Raw genomic sequence first — 27725 nt, forward strand, 5'->3', positions numbered from 1 at the left:
TCCTCTGCGCCTCACCACGCCCTCCCTCAGGGAATTCCAATCTCCAACTCACATGACCCAGGTTGCTGACCTCTCTCTCTCCTTCCTCTTGTACCCATTCTCGTTAGTGCACATAGAGAGGATGGGGGTACAAACTTCACACCCTCCTTTGCCTCCCTACAGTGCCTTGCCCTCCTTTCCATCTCCTGTCATTCTGCCTACTGTCACGTTTCAGGGTCGAAGGCAGATACAACGCAGGCCTTAAACCAGCCCAGGGCCTCGAGATGGTGGTATGCGGCTGGACATGCGCAGCAGACACCAGGCCTCGGGGTGAACTAGGAAACTGTCTGCCTGACTATTCTGCACCTGGACTGCTGCACTGAGACTAGCTAAGCACAAGCAGTGGTGTCTTTATGGGAAAGAGGAAATGTATTCCCCTAATGACTAGATCTATTGTGTGAAATGCTGCACTTAGGCTGCCAGCAGACGTGCTGTAGAAACAAGCTGAATTGTGCAGTTGCAGTTTAATATAAATTCTGTTTCTGTCAGTGACTTTGGTGCAGCCGTCACTCAGCGAGACATTTCATTTTTCTCTATTATTCACTGTGTTGGAAACTATTGCATCCTCACAACAGACCAGCAAAAATAACATCAACACTTTTTTTTGTTGCTACTTTTTTCTTTTTAAGCCTATCTCCTTGTCATACACACACACGTGTGCATGCACACACATTAACTTGCACTCTGCTCTAGTGAATATGTGGGCTGACTGTCACAAAATCTATATGAACTTGGAGGTCCATGTACACCTTGCACACACGGGAACATAATTAGAAAAAGATAGGTAGGGTCAGCAGAGCAGATGCTAGCAGGGCATCTGTAAGAGTGCTGAGCCTGGCCAGCCGCCAAGTCCATATAGAATTTTGGAGTGCTTGACTGCACTTAATCCAGACCCTCACTGCTGGTCGCAAACATGACCTATTTCACACATGAAGTGATCATCACCAGGATCTTGATTACATAGGATACATTCTGGGTCATCTTTATGTGCACGCATGTGCAAGCTCAGATGAAACATTCATGCTAATGTGGTTCTTCACTAGGGTTTCCTTACTTATCTGTAAAGGTAATACCCCCTCTCAGCTCATGCAGTAGACAGCTACTTCAAGCATGTCACAACAGTTTACGCTACAGAGATAAGTTTTACAAGCTAGCAATGCAAAAATAGAGCCCGCAGACCTACCAGAAATCCCTTTTGGTTTACTCTGGGGGAATAAAAAGAAATGCAGTATATGCAATTTATAATAAGTGACATTGCTGTACAGACTAGCAGTAGCTGTAAAATTAAAGGTTACCACCTATGAGGGATCCACTAATAATATGGCAGCTACAAATATGTATTGTAGTATGTATTGTATTTATTGATGGTCTTGAGTACCATGCAGCTTTTTAATTTCATGTCTGTGAAGGATGTCTGTATACAGCACAGCAAAGGATCATGTAGACACTGTATATTAAGAAATGATTATTATTATTATGCTGAATAGATGTTCAATTAAGTCAGTGGACCATGTCCAGGGGCAGCAGGTCTCTTTTCTTTCTGGTGAATGCAGTTGAGGGATCTGCTGAGGTCATCTGTGTAATGCGAACATAATTAGGTCAGTGAACAGGTTTGTTATTAACCCACAGATACCTCGATAAATACCACAGTGCAGTCCTTCCCATCCAGTTAAAGTGGTGTGTGTACATTCATATACTATCAAGCAAGTAGACACACACATGCCCAGCGAGAGAAGGAGATGAATTAATCACAATTCCTAGGTCATATTCGTATTTGATTCTATCGACCATCAAGTCAGGCTGTACACGGTGTACAATGCATGTTGTTATTATAGGGATTTGGTCCACCTCTGTGAGCTTTGATGCATTTTTCATGCATGTTTCCTCTATAAATATCAAAACACGAGGTATTCTATTTGATATGGATTCCTTTTCCTGCTGGTGCTGGGTTATACACCTGGTTAAGCACAGGGGCACTCTTGTCTCTGTAATTTTAATCCACAGCCTGAGTGGAATTTACTTTTAGCAAAACACTAGGCTTCAGCTGGGAACTTTGATTAGTGGCACTCCCTTTCAAATGAAACTCAGAAATGCAGTATATAAAAGATGTAGTAGTCATTACATAGCAGGTTGGGTGTAGCTTTTTTTAAAGTCTACACTATTTTCTAACACACACAAGTTTCTTACCATTTTTTCTTGTCATTGTTCGTATCTCTGGTGAATCAGAGTTGGACAGTGAGGTTCATTTTAGGGAATCCGCAGATCTGTGTTGCCTGACAAACTCGATTCAAAAATAATGAAGGCTTTGGCTGCTTTTGTGTTCTCTGTCAAAAGAGCTGTTCGTGATTAATAGTGGTTTTAATGTCTGTTTTTACTGCATAAATGACTCAGTTATGACATGGAGGGGGTGGTCTCCATCATTTTGAAATGCAGTGCATGCTATCTGTCTGAGAGCTTAACAAGATTTTCATTCCATACAAATTGTGTTGTAACACCCTTTCATGCCTCATCCTTTCCCTTTTCTTAACTTATTTTTAGACCTAATCTACCAGTCGAATAAATAATACTGAGATGAGCAACTAAGCATCTCTATATGGTCTTATGTGTTTTTGCCTTTTTCTTACTTGCAATGCAGCCATTTCTTGCTTCTGATTTAGGTAAATATGCATGACATTAATGATGGTACAGGAGCCAACTCTTATCTGTTTGGTTATAAACATAGGAAAACATGTTTTTGATGGAAACAAGTCAGCCAACAGGCAATGCAGCCTTTTAAAATGCAGATGGCTTTCCCTAGTTGGCCAATTAGTAACTTTAGCTCTGGAACACTTATCTTCTTTCATCTTCCTGTGTGTGTCTTTCATTTAGGGTGCCGAGAGCTTGGTGTGCCTTTTTCTACAAGAGTGTCGTGCTACTTGTGTGCATATGTTTGCGTGCACAGTCGTTTGTCTGTTTGCTGCAGTAGTGAAAGAGCTACATTACTTTCCTCCAATGTTGCTGCGAGTGAGGCAAACCAACCAAACTGTTAGAAGCCAGATAATAAGCCAAAACACACATTGCGTTGCAATGAACATGAGAATGAAATGTGGAAGGCACCACTGTTAGCACTGCAGTTCTGGCAGCATTAAAATTAAATGAGTTAAACTGGGAAAAAATTGCCTTTAACTGAGTTACAGCTGGGTTAAGTAATATGCAGCATTCCAACAGCTTTACCACTGACCTCAATCTTTTCAGGAAATATTCAGTGGAGGAATAGGATCAGAGATTAACAATTGTTAACAGAACACAGGCACATAGTAGGAATTTAGATGCGAGGCACAGTAGCTAAAGGTTATCATTAGAATAGTGGAATTTTTTTTTTTTTGTATATCTCTAGATTAAATCTCACTTTTGTCTCTCTCTTTCTATCATGCAGGACCAAGCCTCAGACCAGTGAGCTTCTCTTGCATGGAAACCCTGCTTCCTTGGCAGCCTGCTCCTCTCTCTAGAGCTCACGGCCAGCATGGCAGGATGAGCCTCTGCCAGCAACGATGATGGCCAAAAAGCAAGATCCGCGGCCACCCACCTACAACCTGGTTGTGCTTGGGCTGTCCGGCACAGAGAAGGAGAAAGGGCAATGCGGTGTGGGCAAGTCCTGCCTGTGTAACCGCTTTGTCCGGCCAAGTGCAGATGACTTCTACCTAGATCACACCTCTGTTCTCAGTACCAGTGACTTTGGAGGGCGTGTAGTGAACAATGACCACTTCCTATACTGGGGAGAGGCTGTAAGGACAATGGAGGAGGGGTCAGAATGCCGTATAAATGTGGTGGAGCAGACTGAGTTCATTGATGATCAGACGTTTCAGCCACACCGAAGCACGGCACTGCAGCCTTACATCAAGAGGGCAGCTTCCACCAAGCTGGCTTCAGCTGAAAAGCTGATGTACTTTTGCACAGATCAGCTGGGGCTGGAGCAAGACTTTGAGCAGAAACAGATGCCGGAAGGCAAGCTTATGGTGGATGGCTTCTTACTCTCTGTAGATGTTAGCAGGGGTATGAACCGTAGCTTTGAGGATCAGATGAAGTTTGTTACCAACCTATATAACCAGCTAGCAAAAACAAAAAAGCCTGTGGTTCTGGTCCTTACCAAATGTGATGAAGGTGTTGAGCGGTATATTAAAGACTCACACACTTTTGCCCTAACTAAGAAGAATCTACAGGTGGTAGAAACCTCAGCACGTTCCAATGTCAATGTTGACCTAGCCTTTTTTACACTGATTCAATTAATAGACAAGAGTAGGGGAAAGCCCAAGATTATCCCCTACTTTGAGGCACTGAAACAGCAGAGTCAACAGATTGCCTCAGCCAAAGACCGCTATGAGTGGCTGGTCAACCGAATTGTAAAGAACTACAATGAGACCTGGCCTGTTGTCAGTCGGCGCATGCAGACTGCCCCCGAGTACAAGGACTATGTTTTTCTTGAGGGCACTGCTAAAGCCAAGAAGCTCTTCCAGCAGCATGTGCATAGACTTAAACAAGAACACATAGAGAAACTTAGGAAGCTCTATCTAAGTACTCTGCCACAGGCACTGTCTACACTCTTACCACAGTTGGATGAGATAGACCACTTGAGCTGGTCTGGAGTTCAGAAAGTCCTGGAGACTAAAAGAGATTTCTGTCAGTGGTTTGTTGTGCTAGATGATACACCTTGGGAGACCACAACACACATTGATAACATGGAAGATGATCGCATCCCACAAGACCTACTGGAGACACCAGCAGCGGAAGCCATTTATGAGTCCCATCTGGTGCAGCTAAGGAAGGAGCGGAAACGGGCTGAAATGAGATGGGAGTTCAAGGAGAAGTTAAGTGTCTCTCCTTTTATCACACCAGGGAAGCCATGGGAGGAGGCCAGAAGCTTCATCATGAATGAAGAGTTCTACCAGTGGCTGGATGAAGCTGAATATCTGGATATCTACAATAAACACCAGAAAGAAATCATCGACCGGGCCAAAGAAGACTTTCAAGAATTGCTCCTTGAATATTCTGAGCTCTTTTATGAGTTAGAGTTGGATGCAAAACCGAGTACAGAGAAAATGGGAGCCATTCGAGAAGTGCTGGGGGAGGAGCAAAGATTTAAGGCCCTTCAGAAGCTGCAGGCAGAAAGGGATGCTCTTGTACTGAAACATATCCACTTTATCTATCACCCCACAAAGGAATCCTGTCCCAACAATCCGCACTGTGTGGATACTAAGATAGAGCAGATACTGGCCTCCAGATTCCCAACTCGGTACCCTTCATCAGACTGTGCGAGACTGGAAGGGGGGAGAGCTGAACGGATAAATCTTGTCATTCTAGGAAAAGATGGGCTAGCCAGAGAGATGGCCAATGAGATAAGAGCCTTGTGCACCAGTGACGACCGGTACGTGTTAGATGGAAAACTGTATGAGCTGACCCTCCGTCCCATAGAGGGCAATGTACGTCTCCCAGTTAATTCCTTCTACACACCAACCTTTACACCGCATGGCTGCCTATGTTTGTACAATTCAAAGGAATCTCTCTCCTATGTTGTTGAGAGTATAGAGAAGCTTAGAGAGTCGACTATTAGCAGAAGGGAAAGGGAAAACAGCTTATCTCAACTGCCACTGTCCCTCCTTCTGGTCACCAAGAGGGGGGTGGGGTCCATAGGGGATATTGGAGGGGAGACAGCTCAAACTCTCATACAACAAGGGCAGCAGGTAGCTGCAAAGCTACAGAGTTCTTACCTAGACCCTGCCTCTCCAGGCATGGGTTATGGCCGCAATGTCAGCGAGAAGCAGATCACTCAGATGTTGAAAGGACTCTTAGAAATACGTAGAAACATAGGGAGCAGCTCCCCTCCACTACCTCCTCCATCCTCCAGAGACTCTCAGTCCCAGTCAATGCTCGAGGCAGACCTGAGGATAGTCATGTGCCTGATGTGCGGAGACACCTACGACCTAGACCAACTCCTTGCTCCCTTCCTTTTGCCCCAGCATTGTCGTCCTTCCTCGAGCCTCGGTGGTGGCACCTCTGTTCTGCTGGATCTTAGTATAGGAGGTCAGAAGCAGAATATCGAGCTGTCATTGCTCTCTTTCCATTCCTCATTAGCCCTTCGCAAGGCTGGGCTCGTCCATGGCTACATTGCTGTTTACTCTACTCGCCGCAAGGCCTCTTTGGAGACATTATGTGCTTTTCTGTGTGAGGTACAAGACATCATCCCAATCCAGTTATTAGCAGTAGGGGAGAGCCAGATGGAGCTGTCAGATTCAGACTCTGCTAAGGAACAAGTTATTCAGGGGGAAGAATTGGCTCATGAAATAGAGGCAAGATTTAACACGGTAATATGTGGACATGGTGGCGTAGTAGGTGGTCTTCATAAGATAGATCTCTTCCAGCCTTTCTTAAAAGAGGCGATGGAGAAGCGCACCATTGTTGAGGCCACACACATGTATGACAATGTAGCAGAGGCATGCACCAATGAGAGCGTCAGCCCTCGTGGTGGCTCTCCCAGCCCGGTTACACTTTTGGACTCAGAAGATGATATTGATCCATCACCTCCTTACCCTACCCTGAGGGAGGATACTCTCAGCTCCCAACTGGGAAGCTTCAAGCTGTCAGAAATGGATTCAGATGATCCCTTCTCTTTCATTTCCGAGCTTAGCACTTTTGAGAGCAAGGTGAACAACAAAGTTCCTCCACAAGTGAAGCCCAAGCCAGTCCTTAAGGTTAATCTTGGCCCTTACATGGACCAACAGGGAGGCACCAACCGCCGCTCTTTGCCCCAAGCTGTCACCTGGGCCCGAGGTAGTGATGGTGGCTATGACCCCTCAGACTATGCTGAGCCAATGGATGCTGTGAGCAAACCTAGACACACAGAAGAGGAAAATATTTACTCTGTCCCACATGACAGCACACAGGGCAAGATTATCACCATCCGCAATGCCAACAAGGGTCATTCAAATGGGAGTGCTGGGGGGAATGGGTCAGACAGTGAAGCTGATAGCAGTTCACTGGAGCGCAGAAGAAAATTGTCTGCGATTGGCATAAAGCCTAAGCTTTACAGAGACAGATCCAAACGGCTTGGGAAGTTCAGCAATTTTAGGACGAGCTTTTCTATCGGCAGCGATGATGAGATGGGGAGTTCATTCAAGGCGAGCCAGGATGACGATGGACTTAAGAAAGACAACTCCACTGAGGATAGTGAGGATCCTAAAAAGAGAAATATTCTCAAAAGCCTGCGCAGAACTAAGGTTAGTGTTCATGCAACTATCTGCTTAAGTTCAATATGAGTGCCATTTTGGTTTAAAAAATTCTGTAAATTAACTCATAAATTCAGAGCACTTTCTTTTTCTTAGTTTAGCAGTTTCCAACACAACAGTTACCAAGCTTTATTGCCAAATGTTCAGTATTTATTATTGAACCAATCGCCTACTCAAGTGCATTTTAAACTGTAAAATTTTCTTAATAACCTCCTCACGTCCTTTAATTGTTTTGGCAGATTAAAGTGTCTAATGCTAAAGTAAGGTAAAATTATTTTTTAAGCAAAAGAAGAAAACATTTGTAATGGTTAATTTTAAATATTCAAAACATGCCAGGTTTACTTTTTAATATATTTGCCTCACATATAATTATAATGTATAGAAAATCTGTATGAAAAATACCTCAAAGAGACAAGTGTGTTTACATATAGTTTATATAAATTCATCTGTATACATGTAGAAAATAGACGCATAAAATGTCCATAATCTCTCCAATATGATTAGTTCTTGTTTGAGATTGAACAGCTGTTTGCTGTTGCGATTAAATGTGTTTCTAACTAAACTCAAGGAATTTCTAATGAGTTGAGAAAGATCTGTCTTCTCTGAAGCTTAGCCCACTGATAACATGACATATACTGTAGGGGGTTTGTATAAAAGGATGTCTGCAATATTTTTTCACTGACCGCTCTGTGGGATCCCTCTAAACTACCCAGATCATCAGAGATAATGGAGGCAAACTCTGGTCAGTAAACCTCTATACCAGAAAGCAGAAACTCTTAATGAATAGGGACAGAGCCGTGGTATAGACTGTGCTATTTCATCTGTCTGTGTCCATCTCTATCTGGTATCTTCAGGTTTCCCTAGAGGAATAATGTTAGACATTGATCTTTTGCAAGGTTCTTAAACGTCTTTCTATACTGGCACTTAAAACAGATTAAAACAGATACTAAATCACTGCAGACTTTTAGAAAACTAGGTGCGAACATCCCTGCTAATAGCACTAACAAGCAAAAAAACAGAATAAGAATATAAGGAAAGTAATCTTTGTTTCAAATTAAAACCTTCCTTTTTAGATTGATCTACGGTATGTGAAGTCTGTATGTAACAGCAGAGTCACTATATGTAGTGTAATGTTTTTGTTGCTTTTACTGTCGTACTGCAGTGAAGTTTTGACTAAGACTGGACTGATTATCTTTATTTGCTTCCTTCCGTTACTTTTCTCATATTCTCAGTTTGGTCTCCTGTTCTTGCTGATTCATACTGCTTCTCACATTCCTGTCACTTTTTTCCTCTCCCCCCATTATATTCTTGTCTTTTGGACACACGTATCTCCTACTTTACTTGATTTCTGTCTCCCCATTTCTTTTCCTTCCTGTGCTTGTCTCTCACCCACATGCAGTGACCTTACAGTGTTCGGCTTATCAGCCTGGTATGCTGTTCATTCACACACATGGTGCGGTATAGAAGTGCCAACTGAACAGCAGTTACATCTGTGTATGTTGTGCTTCTGTGTCTGTGATAATTACCATGGCTGTCAGCAGAGAGGAACAGGAGGGGGATGATTAATGTTTTCACACACTCAGATGTGATGTCCAAGTACCTGAATAGAAGCTGTCCTCCCGGATAATTCAACTGCTAAGATCGCATTCTGTAGCACTTGTTGCCATTCATCCCACTGGGGGGAAAAAAGTGAGAACCTTTAAAACACAAGGTAGCAGGATTTGTGAGCAGACTAGTTCAAGTAGTACACTCAGTGGCACTTTATTATGTACTTGCTAGTATTGAGTTAGATCCTTTTGCCTTCAGAACGGTCTTAATTCTTTGTGGCATGGATTCACCAGGGTGCTGCAAAAGTTCCTCAGAGCTTTGGGGCTATATTAACATGACAGCATCACACAGTCGCTGCACAGTTGTCACCTGCACATCAATAATGTGAATCTCCTGTTCCACCAAATCCCAAAAGTGCTTTATTGGATCAAGATCAGGTGACTGTGGAGGCTGTTTGAGTACAGCGGGCTCACTCTTATGTTCAAGAAGTCAGTTTAAGATGCCGTGAGCTTTGTGGCATGCTGTTATTCTGCTGGAAGCAGCCATCAGAAGATGGGTACGCTGTGGTCGCATGGTCAGCAACAGTATTCAGGTAAACTGTGGCCTTTAAAGAGCCCCAAAGTGTGCCAAGAAAATGTCCTCAACAATGTTATTCCATCACCAGAAACCTGAACAAGGCAGGATGGATGCATGCTTTCATGTTCATCCCAAATTCTAAACGTTGATGCTGACAGCAGCCATGCCACATTCAGAGTCACTTAAATTTTCACTTAAAACTTCTGCAGATCATATTAACGATGTATACATGCCTAAATGCATTAAATTCCCACGTGATTGGCTTGCATTAAAAAGCAGTTTTGCATGTACCCAACAAGGTGGCCGGTGACTGTATGTTAGCAAGTACACAAGATGTAATAGCTGTGATTTTTACACAACCATACGCTTTGACCTTCTCTATGCAAAGGGGCAGAGCAAAAGTGGATCCATAAAAACCCTGTGATTTAAATTTCCAGTCATACCGCCCAGTACTACATGACACATTTTAAACCCACACATTTCCAAAGGAAAAAAAAAAAGCCAACAGAAGGTAGGCCAGTGTCAGCATCATTAGTTATATCAGTGCCCATGATTTGTGCCCTACGGCATGTCTTGAGATCTGGATATCCACATTACAAGCCATTATGGCTTAATTGTGGTTGTAACAAAGTGATCAAGTTCCATCACCTATTTTCTAAGCAGCTGTCTGAAAGATAAGTGTCCATTTTCAGTCTGCTGCAGCCTGAAATCCCTTCAGGAAGGCATTTTATTGAGTTATTTGGTCATTTCAGGGAGATGTATTGTGGCAGTGCCTCTCCATTGGCAAACAACCAGCCATTCCTGTTGTTGGCTGGTTGGGGTTAACTCAGCCTGTTTTTCAGTTGTCTTTTACGTGACCGTTTGGCGTTATGCAGTGTAAACATTTTCTTGGAGAGAGCCTTAGGGCGCTGTCTACCAATCTGAATCATGACGTCTAGGAACAAACACTCTTAGCCCATTTTAAAGCCCTCTTTACCTCAGGCGCTGACCAACTGTGTTTGTCCTGATCACCCTCCCTCAGCGAGAGGCCGGAAACGTTTCCTCTCTCTTTCGTCTGCACCTTTTTTTTTCTCCCCCTAACTTACTCAGCCAGAAAGAAAAGTGTTTGAAATTCCTCAGTCACCCAGTTTGTCTACTGACTTCATGCAGGAAAAAAAAGGCAGGGAGACAGTCAAACAAAAGGCTCAGAAACAGCCATGGAAAGAAAATGGAGATGAGAGGAATAAGAGTTATGATAAAACCTTTGAGTGGCTTTGTGTTTCAGTGTCCTACAGTGTGTGTAAATGCTCACTGTGGTGTCTGCGTGTTATTGTTGAGGATCTGTTGTGTTTTGATTTTGTGGTAGAGGTCTGTTTTGTCTCCTCAGCGCTGGCAGCATATCCTGTCTCAGTCAGCAACTGAAAGGAGTGGCCAGAAGGCAAAACTGCAGGGAGAGAAGACAGTAAGAGAGGAGAGTGGATGCAGGAGGAGGGGGTGGGCGTATAGAGACAGTCTGCTAAACTGAGATAGGGCACAGATATACAACACGCTCAGTGTGACAGGACACAAATAAATTATGAGCTGCAACATGGAGCTCGAAACCAAACTGGCAGCAAGTTATAACAACAATAGTTCTCTGCTGTTCCTAAAATTCAATTGAAGCTTTACGTTAGTGTTTTGTGAACGCATGAATACAGGGTTCAAATCTACCCCTGGTCCCATGGACGTCCCAGGGAGTGTCAGAGAGGCAGTGGAGGAGGTAGCTGGGGAGTGATAAGTGAAGGAATTCGACTTAGGAATCTGCTCATGTGGGGTTATGATGGAACGATAACTGGGAAGCTGTAACTGACTGGCTGAGAATCTGCAGGTATTTAACATGTATCACTTAGTGCAAGTCCAGACCTTAACAGGATTCTTGAAGGAGGTGCAGACTCTTCTTGGAATACTTTGTTATACTCTTATCTTTTGACATTTAGGGATTTTTTTCACTTGAACCTTTTTTGTCAACCGAAGCGCTGACAATGTTCTTTTTTGTAAAGGCTGTCATAGAGGAGCGTCTTGAGGCCAATGCAAATACTTGGATGCAAAATATATTCTTATGTATTTGTTTGCTAACTAAGCATCGCCTAATATTTTAGCAGTTAATAAGATTTAAGAAGGGAAAATCACAGTGAGTGCGCTAATGACTGAAGAGTGAAACTCATTGGCCTATGTAAAATTGAAGCTCTTAAAAGAATGTGATAAAATGAAACTACAGTTAAAGGTAAGACACATACAGACATAACTCTAGCCTACAGTTATGTGCTAATAATGGCCTTATTCATAGAAGGCTAATGAAAAATATCTTGCCATGGCGATGGCAAAAAACTCCAGGTGAGCCTTTGTTAATCTGCCCGGTCTTAATGAATCTATCACCACTTGTTCCCTCGAGTACCACTGAGAGTGAGTGTGAATATATGTGCAATCGAAAATGTTTGGCAGAGTGCAGCGAGGCCAGTATCTGGAGCAGAGGGCACGCCGTGCTTCTTCCCTCTAATGAGCACTCCTCTGCTCCTTTTCTTGTGTCTGTCAGGCCTGCACTGCACCAGCAGCCTGTGTGTCCAGCCAACCATGCATCTCTGGCTCGACACCCAGCCTTCCAGGCCAGAGCCTCAGGGGGCTGACAGACATACTAGAGATCCAGGGCTCAGAGGCCTTCAAATATCCCTGCTGAACACCATTAAGGCACAGCACAATTACTGCTGACGCCTCAGCCATACGGAGTAGCAGGCAAAAATGTTGCAAGAGTGTATCACAACTCCCATAACGGTAGTAAGAAAGTATTTAAACAATAAATAAGGGAGTTTGATTATCTGTTAACAGCAGTGCGCGTGCGGTAGCAGAGAGAGAAACAGAAACAGAATGCCATACAAAAGAACGAAGAGATAAAGTGGTGAAATAAGTGATGCATATCTCTCAGGTATATGCACAGATCAGGGCTTAAGGCAGCCATATAAGTTTAACCTTTTAAGGAATGTGCGGGATAGGTGCATACACGTCTCGTCTCACAGTTGCTAACATAACAACACAGTCACATTTAAATAAGGTCATGGCCATTTCAAGACCAGTGCCACCAGGAAATGTTGATGTTCTTCTTTTGTTTGCTACCAACATTCTGATATATCTTTTTTTTTTTTTTTTTTTCCTTTCCTAGAAACCACGATCCAAACCCAGGCATTCCATCTCAAAACCTGGCTACTTTGGCATGCCACTATCCACTGTGGTCACTCCTGAGAGACCAATCCCAGTCTTCATCGAGAAGTGCATCCATTTCATTGAAACAACGGGTAAGGATCTGTACGGACGCCTAATGGCATCCAGTGCAATGCATCGCAGGTTCTTGTGTTTCAGTCGTTTAGCTAATAACTCTTATAAAATGACTTTGTTGTTGTGGCCCTGCATGTACTACAGCTGCTTCCATTAGTGTGAATCGTTTCTTTTCTGGTGGATATTTCCTTATCCGTCCTCTCTTCTTGGTCGGTTTACATTTACATTCACGCATTTTCTTTGTCTCTGTTGTTCTTTGCTCAGGTTTATTTGATGATTGTGCCTAAGCCTATAGGTGGGCTATACAGGAGAACATCTACAACCCACTTTTTTATAAGGAAAAGAAAATGAATTGAATTTGAAATCATTCACATAAATATTAAAGGGTTCATGTGGTATGTTGCAAGTGGTTCATGTAAAAGCATCAAAGAAAACATGGCCGTGGTTATAGTGACAGTATTTTCTGTTGCCTTAGAAACAGAATCATTGATTTTAAGCAGCATAATTTTTCTTTAATATGAAGTATGTTAGAATATTAGTATGAAATATTCTCATCTGCTCTGTGTTATGTGAATTTTGCAGCTGTGTTTCGCTGACAGGTCTTTAGACTGTTGCCTGGCCTCTTGTCTCCTCTCTGCAAGCGCAGACACACGCGCTCCGATAGCTTCCTCTAACCTTGCTACCCTGTTGCCATGCTCCTCAGCTGCCCCACTGCCCTAGGATTGCCAGCTTGCTTCTCACTCTGTTACCAGCTGTTACATTAAACCAGAAGCAAAGTCTTGCGGGGTCAGTGCGCGTGTGAAGACATCGCACGCCTCTCCCTCTTCTCGGCTGGATCCATAAAAAGGATTTTAGCTACTCAAGCCGTCAGTTAATAAAAAAAATGTGCACACATTAACTTCATAATGGGAGTTGCATTTGGCCAAGCTTACTGACATGCCAGTGCATTCCACTGTAATCTCTGTCCTGATTAAAGACTCAGTATTTGTGGATTACTGCGGCCTTACAAAACATCCGCCTTCCTCTGTGCAGGAGCGTAGGGGCAAAGCTCTCGATAACAAAGCGTCATGATAGGTTTCACCTCGCCCTGTTCAGATGTTCACTGGAAGTGGCTACAGCAGTTGCACCTGGTTAAAGTAGAAAAACTGGTTGCATATGCATTCAAGTACGCACAAGAGTGAATTCCAAGCTCCTCAGGAGGTATTTTCCACCTATTATCCTCACTCACTGCTTTGTAGTATTTCTCCTAATGCGCCGTTTCCTTTCCCCTCGTCTCTTTTTGTGTCCTTGTTTCTCAACTTCTTTCTCCTGATCCGCTCCTCCTCCTCCCTCCATCTCTCAGAGTACCTACACTTGTCACATTTGATTTCCTTCATCTTCTTCCTAGCACACATTTCTTTTTCTTTCCCTGTCCTGTTGTCACCCTTGTCTAGTCATCATATTTTTTCCCTACTGTTCTCAAATCCTGTGTTTCCTCTTTCATTGCTTTCGGTCCTTCCCCCACACCTTTTGTTTGCATGCGGTTGGGTGTGTTTTAGTTACACCATGGTTATGAAGTTTCTTTTGTGTGTTTGGCTTGTTCGGGTTTTACCTATGAGTATAGGCATGTGTAAGCAGTATAACTTCACACATCTTATTAACCAACAGCGTGTGTGTGTGTATATATGTATGTGTATATATATATATATATATATATATATATATATATATATATATATATATATATATATATATATATATATATATATATATGGGGCACAATTCTGGGACTGGAAGGGGAAATGAGCTACAGTGTGCTATTTAGTTTTGATTGCAGCTGCTGTAAAGTCAGACTTTACTTATCCTATCTGCGTCCGTAATCTCTGGGTATAATCACACTCTCAGGAAATTACTTTACAGCACTGACACTATGTTTGTCACTACAGTGCGAGCTGGTAATGAGTGACGTTGTCAAGCTGACCTTGGACCTGCCGCTTTAACCTACATCCTTCCCTTTTCCTTTTACCTCGAACAAAAACACTTAGCGCTAACTTGAAGGAAGAGTTCAGCCCGAAATCAAATAAACATGTTTTTCCACCAATTTGTCCATCAAATTCGATTTGGTGTGAGTTACCCAGGTTTGGAGATACTGGATGCAGAGATGTATGCCTTCTCTTGAATATGATGGAAATTGCCTTAGCTCATCTTGCACTGCTTAAAAAGAAAAAATATATCTGAGAAACTCTGTGAAAGTGTCTCTTTCCTGACGTCATGACCCAGTTACTTAAACTACTTTATACCAAACTATATCCACCAGCCAAATTACGCTTGCAGTTAGCTTTCAGCTCAGGTAGAGGGATGGTTGGATGGCTTATTTCACCCTTCTCGTGCCATTATATTCCAACATAAGCCAAATATCTCTACAGTCAATATCTCAAAAACTAGAACTTCAGTGAAAGAGATGATCGATATTTTGTTTTATAGTCTCACTTCAAACCCTGTCCCTGCTTATATGCAGCTGTGTAAATATGAAAGGTAATCCTCCAGTCCTTAATATATACATAAAAAGCCCCACAAATGTTCATAATCATATTTTTTTCTGGTTGTGAATAAAACACTTTTTTTCTCTTCTTGTAGTTTCAATCCTAAAGTCTTCTGTTGCTTCTTTTATTCGTGCTTCATTGCTCACTCTCTTTGTCCTTGAGAATAATAGGAGTGGATGTGGTATTTTGTGTTATTTTCATGCATTCTGAGCTTGTAGAAAAGCAGCTATATAAAATCAATCCACAGCGACTGCTGTTATCTCTTCTCAGCTCCGGCTTTCTCAGCGTGGTAGTCGCAGTGTGCTCTGCTCATGGGTACTGAGGTGATGAATGTGTCTTAGCGTGTGCAGGCATATCTGCCGGCCGTACAAGCCTCCATAGCGACGAAAAGGGCAGCACCCAGCGACCGCTCGTCTCCATGGTGAACTATGAAATCAGCCTCTGGGCTGCTGAACCCTGAGAGAGACTGGGATCTGGGCTGATGTGGGATCAGCTGGAGTGGTGTCAGATAGTAACACTCTGCAGAATCGCAGCCTCTAACGCGGCGGGAACATTTATCGCACTCTTGGTTTGTGTGATTGCAGGGCCACAGGCATTTTTGACCATTTGATTGCTCCTGGAAGCTAACAAGTCACCACAGATTAGTGTAGTTTAGGTTTTTGTTCTGGTTTAAAATGTGTGTGCAGTGCTTAAAGGTATATGCACCAAAGCTGACAATAATTCATTTGTTGAATATAAACTGTTTTATGAATTGGAAAAGCCTTAAAAAGGTATATAAGAAAATGTCTGAGGGGGCAGAAAAAAACTTGTTTGTCATAGGGAAATTTTTATTTTTGCCGTGCCCCTGGAGTGATTTTATCAGGAGGACAAGGAATTTTTTTTTTTCCACCTTCTATAGCCACTAGCTTCTTCTCATTGTCCCCTAACCTCCCTCAGTAGTGTGTTTTGGAGTTTTCCATCCTTCTGGTTAGCCCTCCTTATCTTAATCCCTTTATTTTTTCTCATTCTCTCTTTCATCAGTCTTGACTATGCATCCTCACACTCCCCCAGTGGCCATCCCATCCTCGGGTGCTTTTTCTATTTTGCACCTATCTCTCCCTCACCACACCACTACTACACTGCTCCCTCTCTCCGTATCTGTCCTCCCATCCCTGTTTTCCTAGTGTCTGGCTCGAAAAGCTTTTGTGGGTAATTGATTGGTAGGAGGGGAGGAGATCAATGTTGTATGCCTTGACTGAGAGCTCTCTCATTTCCTCCCTGCCTGTTCCTTTCAGGCCCCATTTTTTTTCTGCCACTCCCCATCTCCTTTACTCCCTCTGGATTGCTCTTTGTCTTCTTAGATTGCCACCAATGTGTCAGCGAATACAGGATTTTAAGGATGTAGATTTGGGGGGGGGGGGGAAATATATTAATTAACCAAAATGAAGTGCACTTTCATTTATGCTGGCACTCCATGTGTCTTTCTGTCCCACTTTGGCTTGTTTGCAGTTTTTCCAATTTGTTCATTAGGTGTGTGTGTTCTGGACTACTAGCAAACTTTCTAATATGTAAAGAAAGTGTTTGCCGTAGTTGGTATGAAAAATCAGTGCATTTGTCAAAAATTATAGTAGGTTATATTAGAATAGATTATTGCAGTAAACAGATTATAAAATCCAACAGCCTGACATAATAAGCATTTAATTGGCTACCTCAATCATGTTGCATTAGTGCGCACCTGGTGTGAGCCATTAAAAGTCTGGAAAAACACAAATTTAAACAGTAAGCAATAGGAGCAGTAAGGCTTGTAGGAAAAGTAGCACTCATTGCTACTCTTTTGTCTTGTGTTCGTGGTTTGAGATCTCATGTTTGAGGGATTCATATTTGCTACAATTCTTTATCAGTCTGTTCAGAATGTCAAATCATGACTTGGAATTTTAGCTTGATTTCATTGCTTTTCTTATAAAGTACATATTATTGTGGTTGAGTTTAGGCTGCAAATTGACTTTAACTTGGAGAGAAAAAGCTTGTGAAAAACAAATTACAATTTCTCATGTTATTTTATAGCATTGTGGCACTAAGATGGCCTGAATTTCTCACAATGGACCAATGGGCTATTAGCAGACCTGCAGGAGTGCTTTATGGGTTTAATAAATTGTGCTAATAGTGTGTTTAGATTGAAGGGGACATAGGCAAAAAGCACAGCCTTCAGTAGCTGTACTTTTTCTCACACAATTCTATGTTATTTCAGCAGCTCCCACGTATAGTTGACACTTGTTGCAAATTAAACATATGAAAATAACTGTGAGCTAATACCATTTCTCTCTTTCTTTCTCTTTCCACCAGGCCTGAACACAGAGGGCATCTACAGGGTCTGTGGGAACAAGGCAGATATGGAGAGCATGCAGCGGCAATTTGAGCAAGGTGTGTTACTTTATGCCTACTGTACTCACACGTACATGTGCACATATGCCTCAGATGCACACCTACAGGTGTCTGTCTGCTTCTATCTGTTACAATCTTGTATCACCTTAATTAACCTTGGAGCATTAATTCTTCTGAGGGAATTGGCCTTCACTTCCTCTTAGATTACTTCCTCCTCCATCGTCTACCTGCTTCTCTGCGCGCTTGCAGCTTCACTTGGTACAAGAGCCCTCGATGTGTGTCTCCATGCATGTGGCTGTCTGGTGTGGGCAGTTAATTGCCTGCAGATTGGTTTGGTTAATGAAGCTTGCAGCTGCCGAGATAGATGGCGCAGAAAGATGGCTCGTGTGTGTGTGTATTCATGCATCCACGGCTGGTTGAGGTTAAATCCTACTCTGGTAATCAGAGTTGAAACCCAGTGTTGAATCATTCTGAGCCTCAGGCTGATGGGACAAGACAATTACAGGTGAAGCTACAGCGCAGGTGTCTCATAGCAGTGCTGAAGATGGCACTTCGTCACTTCCACGAAGATTCAGATAACTCATCACAGGTGAAGCAGCATCAGAAGCTCTATGCTTGGAAACTCTAAAAGTGGGAGCTCAAATCAGACTTTCAAGAACTTGTTAAACTGAAGCTGTGAGACTTGTCTGTTTTGCCTCTTTTTTTCTGCACATACTACCTTTGTAAAGTAACAAGTTATCAGAAAATGGCTTTTTTAATTAAGTCTCCCACACACACGCTCTCTGGGAGAGTGGTGCTCTATTGGTTTCTTTCTTTGCTCAAATTAACTTTACAATTATCTGTCGTTGATTGTTCTATTTAACTATGTTTATTAACTAAAATGATTTGTGGTACATCAACAGAGATGCTATTTGATATAGTTTACTTTGATATTTATATCAAGTAAACTATGAAGTGAGAAGTCTGTTTGGCCAGCCTTGTCTCTAAGATGTGTGACACTGGAAGCATCTAGGAAAATTGGCATTATGAAGACCTAGCAAATTGAAGTGCATCATCATATTAAACAAAAATTATTTATATCATCTCCCATTATTTCTACAAGGCACTGCTGTTAATGGGAATAGATCTCGGAAAGTTTGAAATATTGGGTAAGGTTTACAAGATGATACTGAAACCTGCTATGATCTATGGTTTGGACAGGAGGTGGAACTGCAGGTGGCTGGGTTAAACAGGCTAAGATTTTCACTGGGAGTGACGAGGAAGGACAAGATTAGTAATGAGTACATCAGAGAATCATCTCAGCAAGAATGACCTGGTTTAGACAAGTGCAGAGGAGGGATGGTGAATATATTGGACAAAGGATGTTAAAGATGGAGCTGCCAGGCAGGAAGAAAATAGAAATACCACAGAGAAGGTTTATGAATGTAGTGATATCGTGATATGAAGAGGATTGGTGTGACAGAAGGGCATGCTAGCGATTGGGTGAGACGAAGATGGACCCCTAAAAGGAGCAGCCCAAAAAAAAAAAGAATAAGCTGCCATTCAAGATTGCATTATGTCATATGCTGCTGTATTGAATTTGTGTAGTTTTATATTCAAAGGTGAGTACAATGAGCAAAGAAAAAAATAGTAGCACAGAATGAAAAGTTAATCGGTTCCATGGATGCAAAGAAGTATTGATCAAACGTATTGACTGATTGGCCAAAAGGATAACACTGATAATCACACAACAGTGGCATCAGTTCGGTGAATGAATTTTGTACTGGCTAGGCTATATCTTCAAAGACGGCACAAAGAGCCGAAAGACAGTTCAGCTATTTTTCATAATAGAGATTACTCTCTTTCCCTGCAGCAGAGGGGGACTAAATAATGAGGAAAACAATAAATATGTATGCATCCCTACGTGGTACCATTTTGTTCACTGTCCTCAAATGTATTAAATTGCCTTCTTTTACTTGTGTGGTCCAGGGATAAAGCATTGATCTCATGATACCGGCGTGATGACTAGATGAAATTAAAAGAGTTATTTTTTCTTATACATTCTATGCATGCACAGTTGGGATGTATATATTTGGCATACATCTGTCTTGCATTTAAAATGTCGAATTTCCCTTTCATTTTTTTTCCCCTTAGACCACAGCCTCGATCTGGTGGAGAAAGACTTCACCATCAACACAGTGGCAGGTGCCATGAAGGCCTTCTTCTCTGAGCTACCTGACCCTCTGGTGCCCTACAGCATGCAGACAGAGCTGGTGGAGGCCTTCAGTAAGTCCTGGGGCTGTGGGGACGGTGAGGTTGAGGCATGTGTGGGGAATTCTGCACTAAAACCCGAGGATGGATTGGATTTTGCCTGAAATCCTTTCCCCTTCATTGTAACTTTTCTTTAACCTAACAAGCAATACTCCTGCAATCCAAATCCACCCATGGGGAGAATTGGATTTGTCACTTGGTAAAGGGCTGGAAACGGGAGGAGGAGAAATGGATGGAGGGGAGAATATTTAAGGCTTTGAGAAGGAGGATACGGGGCTGATTGCGCAGCGTGATGAGGGATGCAGGAGCACTAGGGTCTGGATGAAGTCATGAGAAAATATGTTAGATAAACGAGAGTGCCCCTGCCCTCTCCACAGCCTCGCTTTTTCTCTTTGTGTCCTGTAATCTGTCAGAATGGCGATTTAAAGCATAGCTTAGTCTTGCATCACGCCAGAGAGATTTAACCCTGGGCCGTGAGGCTGCTGTCACTCACCGAGCTCTGCATCCCATGTCTTTGAGTGTATGTGTGTTTGTTTTCTAACGCCCCCAGCGTGACCTTTCAGCTGTGACAGAGACCTGATAAAGCTCCTGCAGTCTGTACCACAATAGAGGAAAAGAAGTGAGGGTGAAAGAAGAAGAAAAATTATGGTAGAGTTGGAGATGAGAAAGGCGTCATTTGTGGAAAATAGCAAATTGGGGTTAGCAGAGAGGTGGAGAAAAAGGCGACTGAGAGAAAAGCTGGTGGGTGGATTTTTGGTGGATATTGTCATGGTGACATTACTTTAAATAAGCTGTAAGGAACTCGAGTTAAGTTTTGATCGCTCGTGATGGATGTAGAGCGGGAGGAAACTGTGACTGTGTAAAGTCGTTCGGTCCCAGATCTGTTTTTGATCCGCACTGACCTCATTGTGGGAATACAAACTCAGATTGTGCGACTGTAAATCATGTTTGTGATGTGCAGGAGAACATCTGCTGTTTCTCGCTGCTGCTCTCTGCCTCACTCACGCACACACACACACACAAACTCCCGCACTCTCAATGGACTGTGTTAGCCGGTGACGTCAGTTTGTCTGACTCACTCCTCACTGCCATCAGGCTTAACACACCCTGAGTGTGTGTCAGTGTGCGAGTGTGTGTGTGTGTGTGTGTTGCTGTAAGCTGCAGGACACTGTAATGGGTGTATGCATGGTGTATTTCTGCTGCAGTGTGTGCGGTCCTTGTCCAATGGGGGTTTTTTTTTTGTTTTTTTTTTATATATTATTTTTATGAATCTAGTCTGGAGTCCGTTCAAATATTTTTGATTTTGTCAGGGAGAAAATTTTATATTAGGATTAAATCAATGTGTCCTGCACAGACCTCTGCTTTTAGAGCTGAAATTGCCTCCCCATGCTCTTCAAGCTCTCTGCTATTCAGTTGTGCTCTCCCCATCCCTTCCTAATCTTTCTTTACTCTCCACTCGCTCTCCCCTGACATCTTCTCCTCAGATTCTTCTAATCTTGTCTTTCAGCCACTTTTCTCCCTCCTGCTAACCTCCCGTCTCTCTTTGCCACCATTCAGAGATCAACGACAGGGAGCAGCGCTTCCAGACGATGAAGGATGTTCTGCGCCGCTTCCCTAAGGAGAATTATGAGGTCTTCAAATATGTCATCAGCCACTTGAACAAGTGAGTGAACGGTGGGGGTCAGATGACTTCTGGCGACTGTGCTGACTACACCACTGGTCAGACAGTCAAGTGACCCAAGGGTGATATCAGTGTGATGAGCTTACTGTTTGAACAGAGGTTTTACTCAGTCTGAGAAATGATCGTCATTAATGCCGTGGTCACGTTATCTCTATTTTGAAATGGAGGGTAGTGGATGTTACATTTTAATTTATGTAATAAATGAATAATTCTGTTATCAGCATGTGTCAGGAAAACTGAAACCTGAATTCAAAAGTGTATATAAAATAGTGGCCATCGACCTGAGGGCCTAACCCCCTCTAAAGGTGACAGGATGATTAAATAAAAAAGAAGGGGCATATCAGTTATTAAAAAAATAAGGTTATTTTACAGTTTGGGCTTTCTTTATCTTATCAAGAGACAGTTTCACCTCTACATGGTTGTAAATTGAGAGACTCTTGAACTTCACATCATAAGAAAAAAACGTAATTACATTCTGTGAGATTCTAAACTCAAAATTTGTGAAACACGCTCATGCTCTGAAGGACCTTATCAGATCCTGGGCCAATTCAAGATTTAAGACATAAAATAAAACACTGATTTTGATTAGGTGCATGTGCATAACCAATGTCACCATGTTCCTGTTGACAGTGGTGTGATGTTGTCGATGCAACCTAGCGAAGTGAAGCAATGTCATTCCTTTACATAAACAAATAATAATGTGTGCAATCTGTTCACTGGAACTGTGTTGGTTTACTTTTATGTATGATTTATGTTTGTTTTCAAAATAATGAGTTTTTTTCTAGAAACTTTGAGTTTTATCAAAAATGTTTCCTACAGATATTTGGGGGGGGGGGGGGGGTAGCCTGCCGACAATGATCATATAATTTCACTTCTTTCTTTCTGTTTTCCAGGGTGAGCCAGAACAACAAGATGAACTTGATGACCAGTGAGAACTTGTCCATCTGTTTCTGGCCCACGCTCATGAGACCAGACTTCACCACCATGGATGCTCTGACTGCTACCCGCACCTACCAGACAATCATCGAGAGCTTCATCCAACAGTGTGCATACTTCTTCTACAATCAGCCACTGGCTGACGGCCTCCCTGGCTCCCCCACAGCTACGCTCTCCGGAGGAGGAACCTCTGCCTACTCCTGCATGGCTGGAGGCTACTCATCCTCAACAGCTCCGTCCCCAACTCCCTACGTCCTCCCTGCCACTCCACCTGTTATTCCTCACTATGGTCCTCCTATCCACCATCATTCCCATCAGCATCAGTCCCCATCCCATTCCCCGCCTCCTACTCCCCAGTCGCCGCTCCCGGCCCTGCTGCCGCCCTCCCTGCACCCGCATCACCCCCCGACAGAGCAACACACACTGTGAATCAGGGATCAAGGGAAAGCGGAGGGGGAAAAAGCAGAAGGATAACAAGATTCAGTTTAAAGGTTTCAGAATGAGAGATTTTGAAGTTTTGGGAACGATGTGAAGGAGATGAATTGAAGTAGGAAGTTGGGAGAGAGCGAGTGAGATGCAGTATGTAGAGGGAGAAGAAGGGGGGCATTTATTTCAGCCTTCAGTGCTTTCAGAAAAACGGACACACAGAAGCCAGGAAGGAGAAACACTGAGGAGCCTTTGAACTGACAGTATGATCTTTCTCCCTCCCTGCCACTTTATCCCTTTCTGTCTCTCAGTCTCACTTCATCTAGATCTGCCCTCCTTGCCTTATAGCAAATCTACAAACAGGCGAATGAAGAGTCAGATGTATCAGTAATTGTTAAAGGGACTCAGGGAGGGACTAAGAAGTAAATTACAAGGGTGAATGTGTAGTCCTTTATGTTGGGATTGCTTCAGCGTACACACAACCATGCACTTAATGCAAACACCCAGTGGCCAGTGTGCCTCCAACAGCCATTCTCCTCAGTCCCTTAGCTTCTGATTGTGCTGGGAAATTTGGTGGCCTGCACACGTTTGTTTTTTCATTTTTTTTTTTTGTTTTTTCTGCAAATCAATCCACCTGCTGTATGTAATTGGAGGCTGCATCTGAGACAAAGTGGATAAGAGAGCCTGAACACACACATTTGTTTCTTTCACCACTGTACAGAGGACTTGAGCAAGAGACACGAGTTGCTGCTCACCCAACAGGATGTTCTCCTCGATCACAAATTCCTATCTGTCAACCCTTTACTCTGCCGCACACACACACACAGACAAAATCAGTTTTAGTTGAGGCAGTACGCCAAGCACATTTAAAAAAAAAAAAAAAAAAAAAACTCACCCGACTGGATCTACTGGGCAGCAAATTAGAGCAAAGGATTGTGGGCACTGTGCTGTCTATGCATTTTTGGGAAGGCTCCTCCCACTCTCTGTCACTTTGAACTTCATCCTCATGCTCTGTTCTCGTAAACACAAACAGCTTAAAATGTGATTATTTTATTTTATTTGGTGAAAGCCTTCAGTCAACGTTCCCATTACCACTGTCCCCATTTGTTTTTATTATGTTGTTCATTTATGAAAAATCCCAGCCGAACTGGCAACTAGTGTAATGTGTGGCTGGCTGGCTGGCTGCTTCCCTGAGCACACCTGTATCCCTGACGTTTTGTTGAAATTCCCTGCATTAGACAGAGAGTGGAAATAATTCCAGGTTTGGATCCCCGCCTGTCATGTTTCTTCTTTCACGCTGTGGTGGATTCACGAGTGAGCTGGTGCTGCAGTTTTCATACCAAGGACCTTGTTCATAAAGCACTTTTCTGAGCACTTTTAAGGCACATTTTAAATTGGAGCTGCCATAACATGACAGCCACTGTTCACTTTATTGTCAGTCCACCCTACTGTCTCTTTCTGAGAGCACACCACTGACATCTAGAGGAAGAAATGGGTATTGCCGTTGCTTCCACTGCTGCATGGGCGTAGCATCCTTCTCCTACTGTGGTTTGTGTTGCTTCAGATTCTCTCTTAGGTGCAATTGTCAAGAATAATCTGTCAAGTAGGTTAAACTTAAGTGTAAAATTATAAATTAAGCAACTGTGGCAGTTTTAAATCTGGTAAAAATCAGTTGAGATTACATAGATCCTAACAGTGGAACCGCAAAGCATGTGGCCACATTGCAGTTGGTTAAGCATGCAGTGAATGAAATTGCCTTTGTGTCTTTAGTTGTTAGTCCCCTGTGGGCACCGACTCAACATTCAGCCCTTTGTAAAGGAGTTCATTCCACTACCCAGAAGTTATTTTAGAGAAAGAATATGAAGCCTTAGAGACTGAGGCACAATGTAGCATTACATGCAAGAAATAAGAGCTGGAAGTAAGGCTCAAGCCTTGAGAGGTGGGAGGCTTTTTATCCTTGGAAATTATTGGTAACCGCTGCTCTAGGCCCCAGCGTGTTGTCCTCTCATGAGACAGTGTTTAGAGACATGTCTCTAAAACAAAGATTAAAACCTGCTCTTGGTGGACGCAAAATGTAATTTGCAAGAGTGCAACCACTACGCCAAACTCCCTCCATCGTGACTGTTACGCCGCCGCTTCCCCTCGTCATTCGCTGTCCAAGAGACAGTTGGGTCCGGGAGAGACAGCAGACAGAACAGACAGTCCATTCATCCGTCTGCATGACTCGAATGAATTCCTCTGCTCACAGCCTGCTGTTACCGTAGAAACCAGCAAGATGGGGCTCGAGGAGAATTGCTGAGCCCCGATCGAAGCAGGTTTTGCAGTGCGTGTGCATTCATGCACGTGCTTTGAGTTTGAGTAAGAATGTGAAGTTATGTGTGTTAATGTTAAGCAGATGCTCACTGAGGTCACCTGCTCTGTTTGACACTAAATTGCATCTTTGCGCGTCTCTCTCTCTCTGCCCAAAGATATAAGAAAAAAAACATTCAGCCAGTCACTGAACTCTTAAAGGAGCTTTTATCAGTCCACACTACCTATTTACTGCGTGTGTGTGAGTGCATGTACAGTTTGTGTGTAAGAGTGTGTGTTTGAGCAGGTCGGAGCTAACATGCTAGCAAGCGTTGCTTGGCAAATGGCCAGACACCAGTGTGATCCCACCAAACGTGAAGGAGAGGAATGCAGCTCCTCTCGCGGTCATTACCCAACTGTGTAACCCTGTTAGCTCGTCCAGATTACACACACTGATCCTCAGTGAAAGTGTGAGAGAGAATGGGGAGGGGGGAGCGAGAGGGAGGGAAGACAGACAGCAAACTGGTGAATGGGATCTTTATTTGGGAGACGGAGGGAAGAAGGAGGGGTGACCACTGGTACTTGTGTGTGAACGCCGGCCAGTGGCGTTCCCTGTGTATATCAATGTGTTAATACTGAACTGACTGTGAGGCAGCCAAAGACTGGAGGGGAAAAAAGGGTTGAGTGAGAGATGGGAAGCAAAAGTGACAGTTTAGGAGAACATTGGATAATTAAAAAAAATTGAAAATGTGACTTTGAGCGATAATTTGTGGCTGCATTGCTTTCCTTTTTCTTGTTTTTTTTTTTTCTTTTTTGCAACAATGGTGACAGATGTCTGTTAAGTTAAATTCAGAAACAAGCAAAGCTATATTCAAATGGTTGTTTATTGGTATGTTAGGGGGTCTAACACTTTTCCCTTTAGTCAGTGGTGATAGAGAAAGTTTCTTTTTATGGTTTATTTTATTAATTAAAAAAAAGAAGCATTTTTAACAATTTCTTGATGAACGATTGAGAGACCAGCCCAGTATAGTGCATGATTTCTTCCGGACCAAGGAAGTGGGCTCCACCACTCTCACTATTTAAGAGATAATAAAAAAAATATTAAGAAATGATGGGGGGTGGGGTGGAAATGATACAAAAATAAATAAATGAAGTACTGTAAACTGAAATGATAACATCAAACAAAAAAAAAAACTCATTATTTACTGAGTATGGTAATTTGTCTCAATGGGAATGGTGTATACAGCAAGGCCTTATGTGATCTGTATCATAGTTAATAAATCAAATCTTGTAAAACTCTCGTCTCCTGTGTCTCTTTATCGGTTTAGTTACATCATGTGTTAGGAAACCCCAAGCTACCATAACAGCCCAGATATTTCAACTGGTGAATCCTCTCTTAATAAAGCTTTGTCGTAAGAAATGAAAAAAATAAAAACGGTGTCATAGAAATTAATTCTATTAACTACAGACTGTGGTAAATATTTACAATCATTAATAGCTCTCAGTGACCAAGAAGGTGTGTGATTGGTCAAATGTTATGGGTGTACTTGTGTCCAGATGGTGTTTGGGTTATTTCTGTCAACATTTTAAAGCCTTAAAGTGTTAAAACTGACTATTAAGTTTATTCACATAACACCATAGGGATAAATCATAAGAATTCCAATCTAAAAATAATGTCATTCAGTTTGAAACAGAGGTAATGCTCACGTTTCATCTATTTTTGTAGGCTGTTGGATAATTATGGTGGTGCTCAACAAAAATGCTGCTTTATTTAAATGGGGTATTTGAACAAAGCTGTAGTTAAAGGAGGAAGGAAGGAAGCTGACGACTAAACCAGTGGATATTAAGTGAGCTGGTAGTTTACCTGTCTATGTCTGCAAGTGTTGTGATTTGATGCCAAAGAGAGCTATGATCACCACAGAAAAGTGGTCTCGTGAACTGAAGCTAAATATGAATCTAGTGCACCTTTATAAAGACAGACAGTGCTGTTATAAACATATAAAAACACCAGCAAAGACATTTCACATTTCAACAAGAAATGTCAGGATGGAGAAAAGTACAGAGTCTTTTATAGAAGACAGCTTTTTGGTATATTATAATGCAGTTTAGCAGAAGTATACTTATACCATGGGCTAAAAAAAAAAGAGTTTAGTTTCACACAAATCTCTGTACCACAGTCTGATGCTCTGCTCTTTCTGCACACTGCTGAGGGACACTTAAGTCACAGGGGGACGGGGACAAGGTCACAGCAGCCCACAGGACCTTCCTGGATCCTGTGAGAGCGGCCCAAGAGAGGCTCGGTCTGTGCCATTTCAGGGTGATGTAAGAACTCTGGTCCCTGTGTGGCCGATGTGAAGGCCTCACTGCCATTTCATGGTGCCCTCATCTGACCTTTTCATTGAGTCAAACCAAAGGAAATCCATGTCCATGACCTTTGTGGTGCATCGCTCCATTCTGGCACAGTAAGAAAAAAAAAGAGCAGCTGATTAGGAATGAAAAGGGCAGGCCTGTGTGCACACAGGACACACGACCCATGAACTCTAACCTTTAAGA

At 42.7% G+C, this 27725-nt stretch overlaps 1 protein-coding gene across 1 annotated transcript in view; it reads left to right on the forward strand.

Annotated features, from left to right (window-relative positions):
* Window positions 1-26468, forward strand: part of arhgap35a (Rho GTPase activating protein 35a) — a 64614-nt gene extending 38146 nt beyond the window's left edge. Inside the window, exons 2-7 of the mRNA XM_082502185.1 lie at window positions 3455-7289; window positions 12595-12727; window positions 17552-17629; window positions 19724-19855; window positions 21398-21503; window positions 22415-26468. Coding sequence (XP_082358311.1) covers window positions 3570-7289; window positions 12595-12727; window positions 17552-17629; window positions 19724-19855; window positions 21398-21503; window positions 22415-22886 — 4641 coding nt within the window. The 5' untranslated portion in view covers window positions 3455-3569 and the 3' untranslated portion in view covers window positions 22887-26468. The remainder of the gene's footprint in view (window positions 1-3454; window positions 7290-12594; window positions 12728-17551; window positions 17630-19723; window positions 19856-21397; window positions 21504-22414) is intronic.
* Window positions 26469-27725: the final 1257 nt, after the last annotated feature.

The sequence above is a fragment of the Aulonocara stuartgranti genome, assembly GCF_965226115.1.
Source record: "Aulonocara stuartgranti genome assembly, chromosome: 14".
Classification (NCBI taxonomy): Eukaryota; Metazoa; Chordata; class Actinopteri; order Cichliformes; family Cichlidae; genus Aulonocara; species Aulonocara stuartgranti.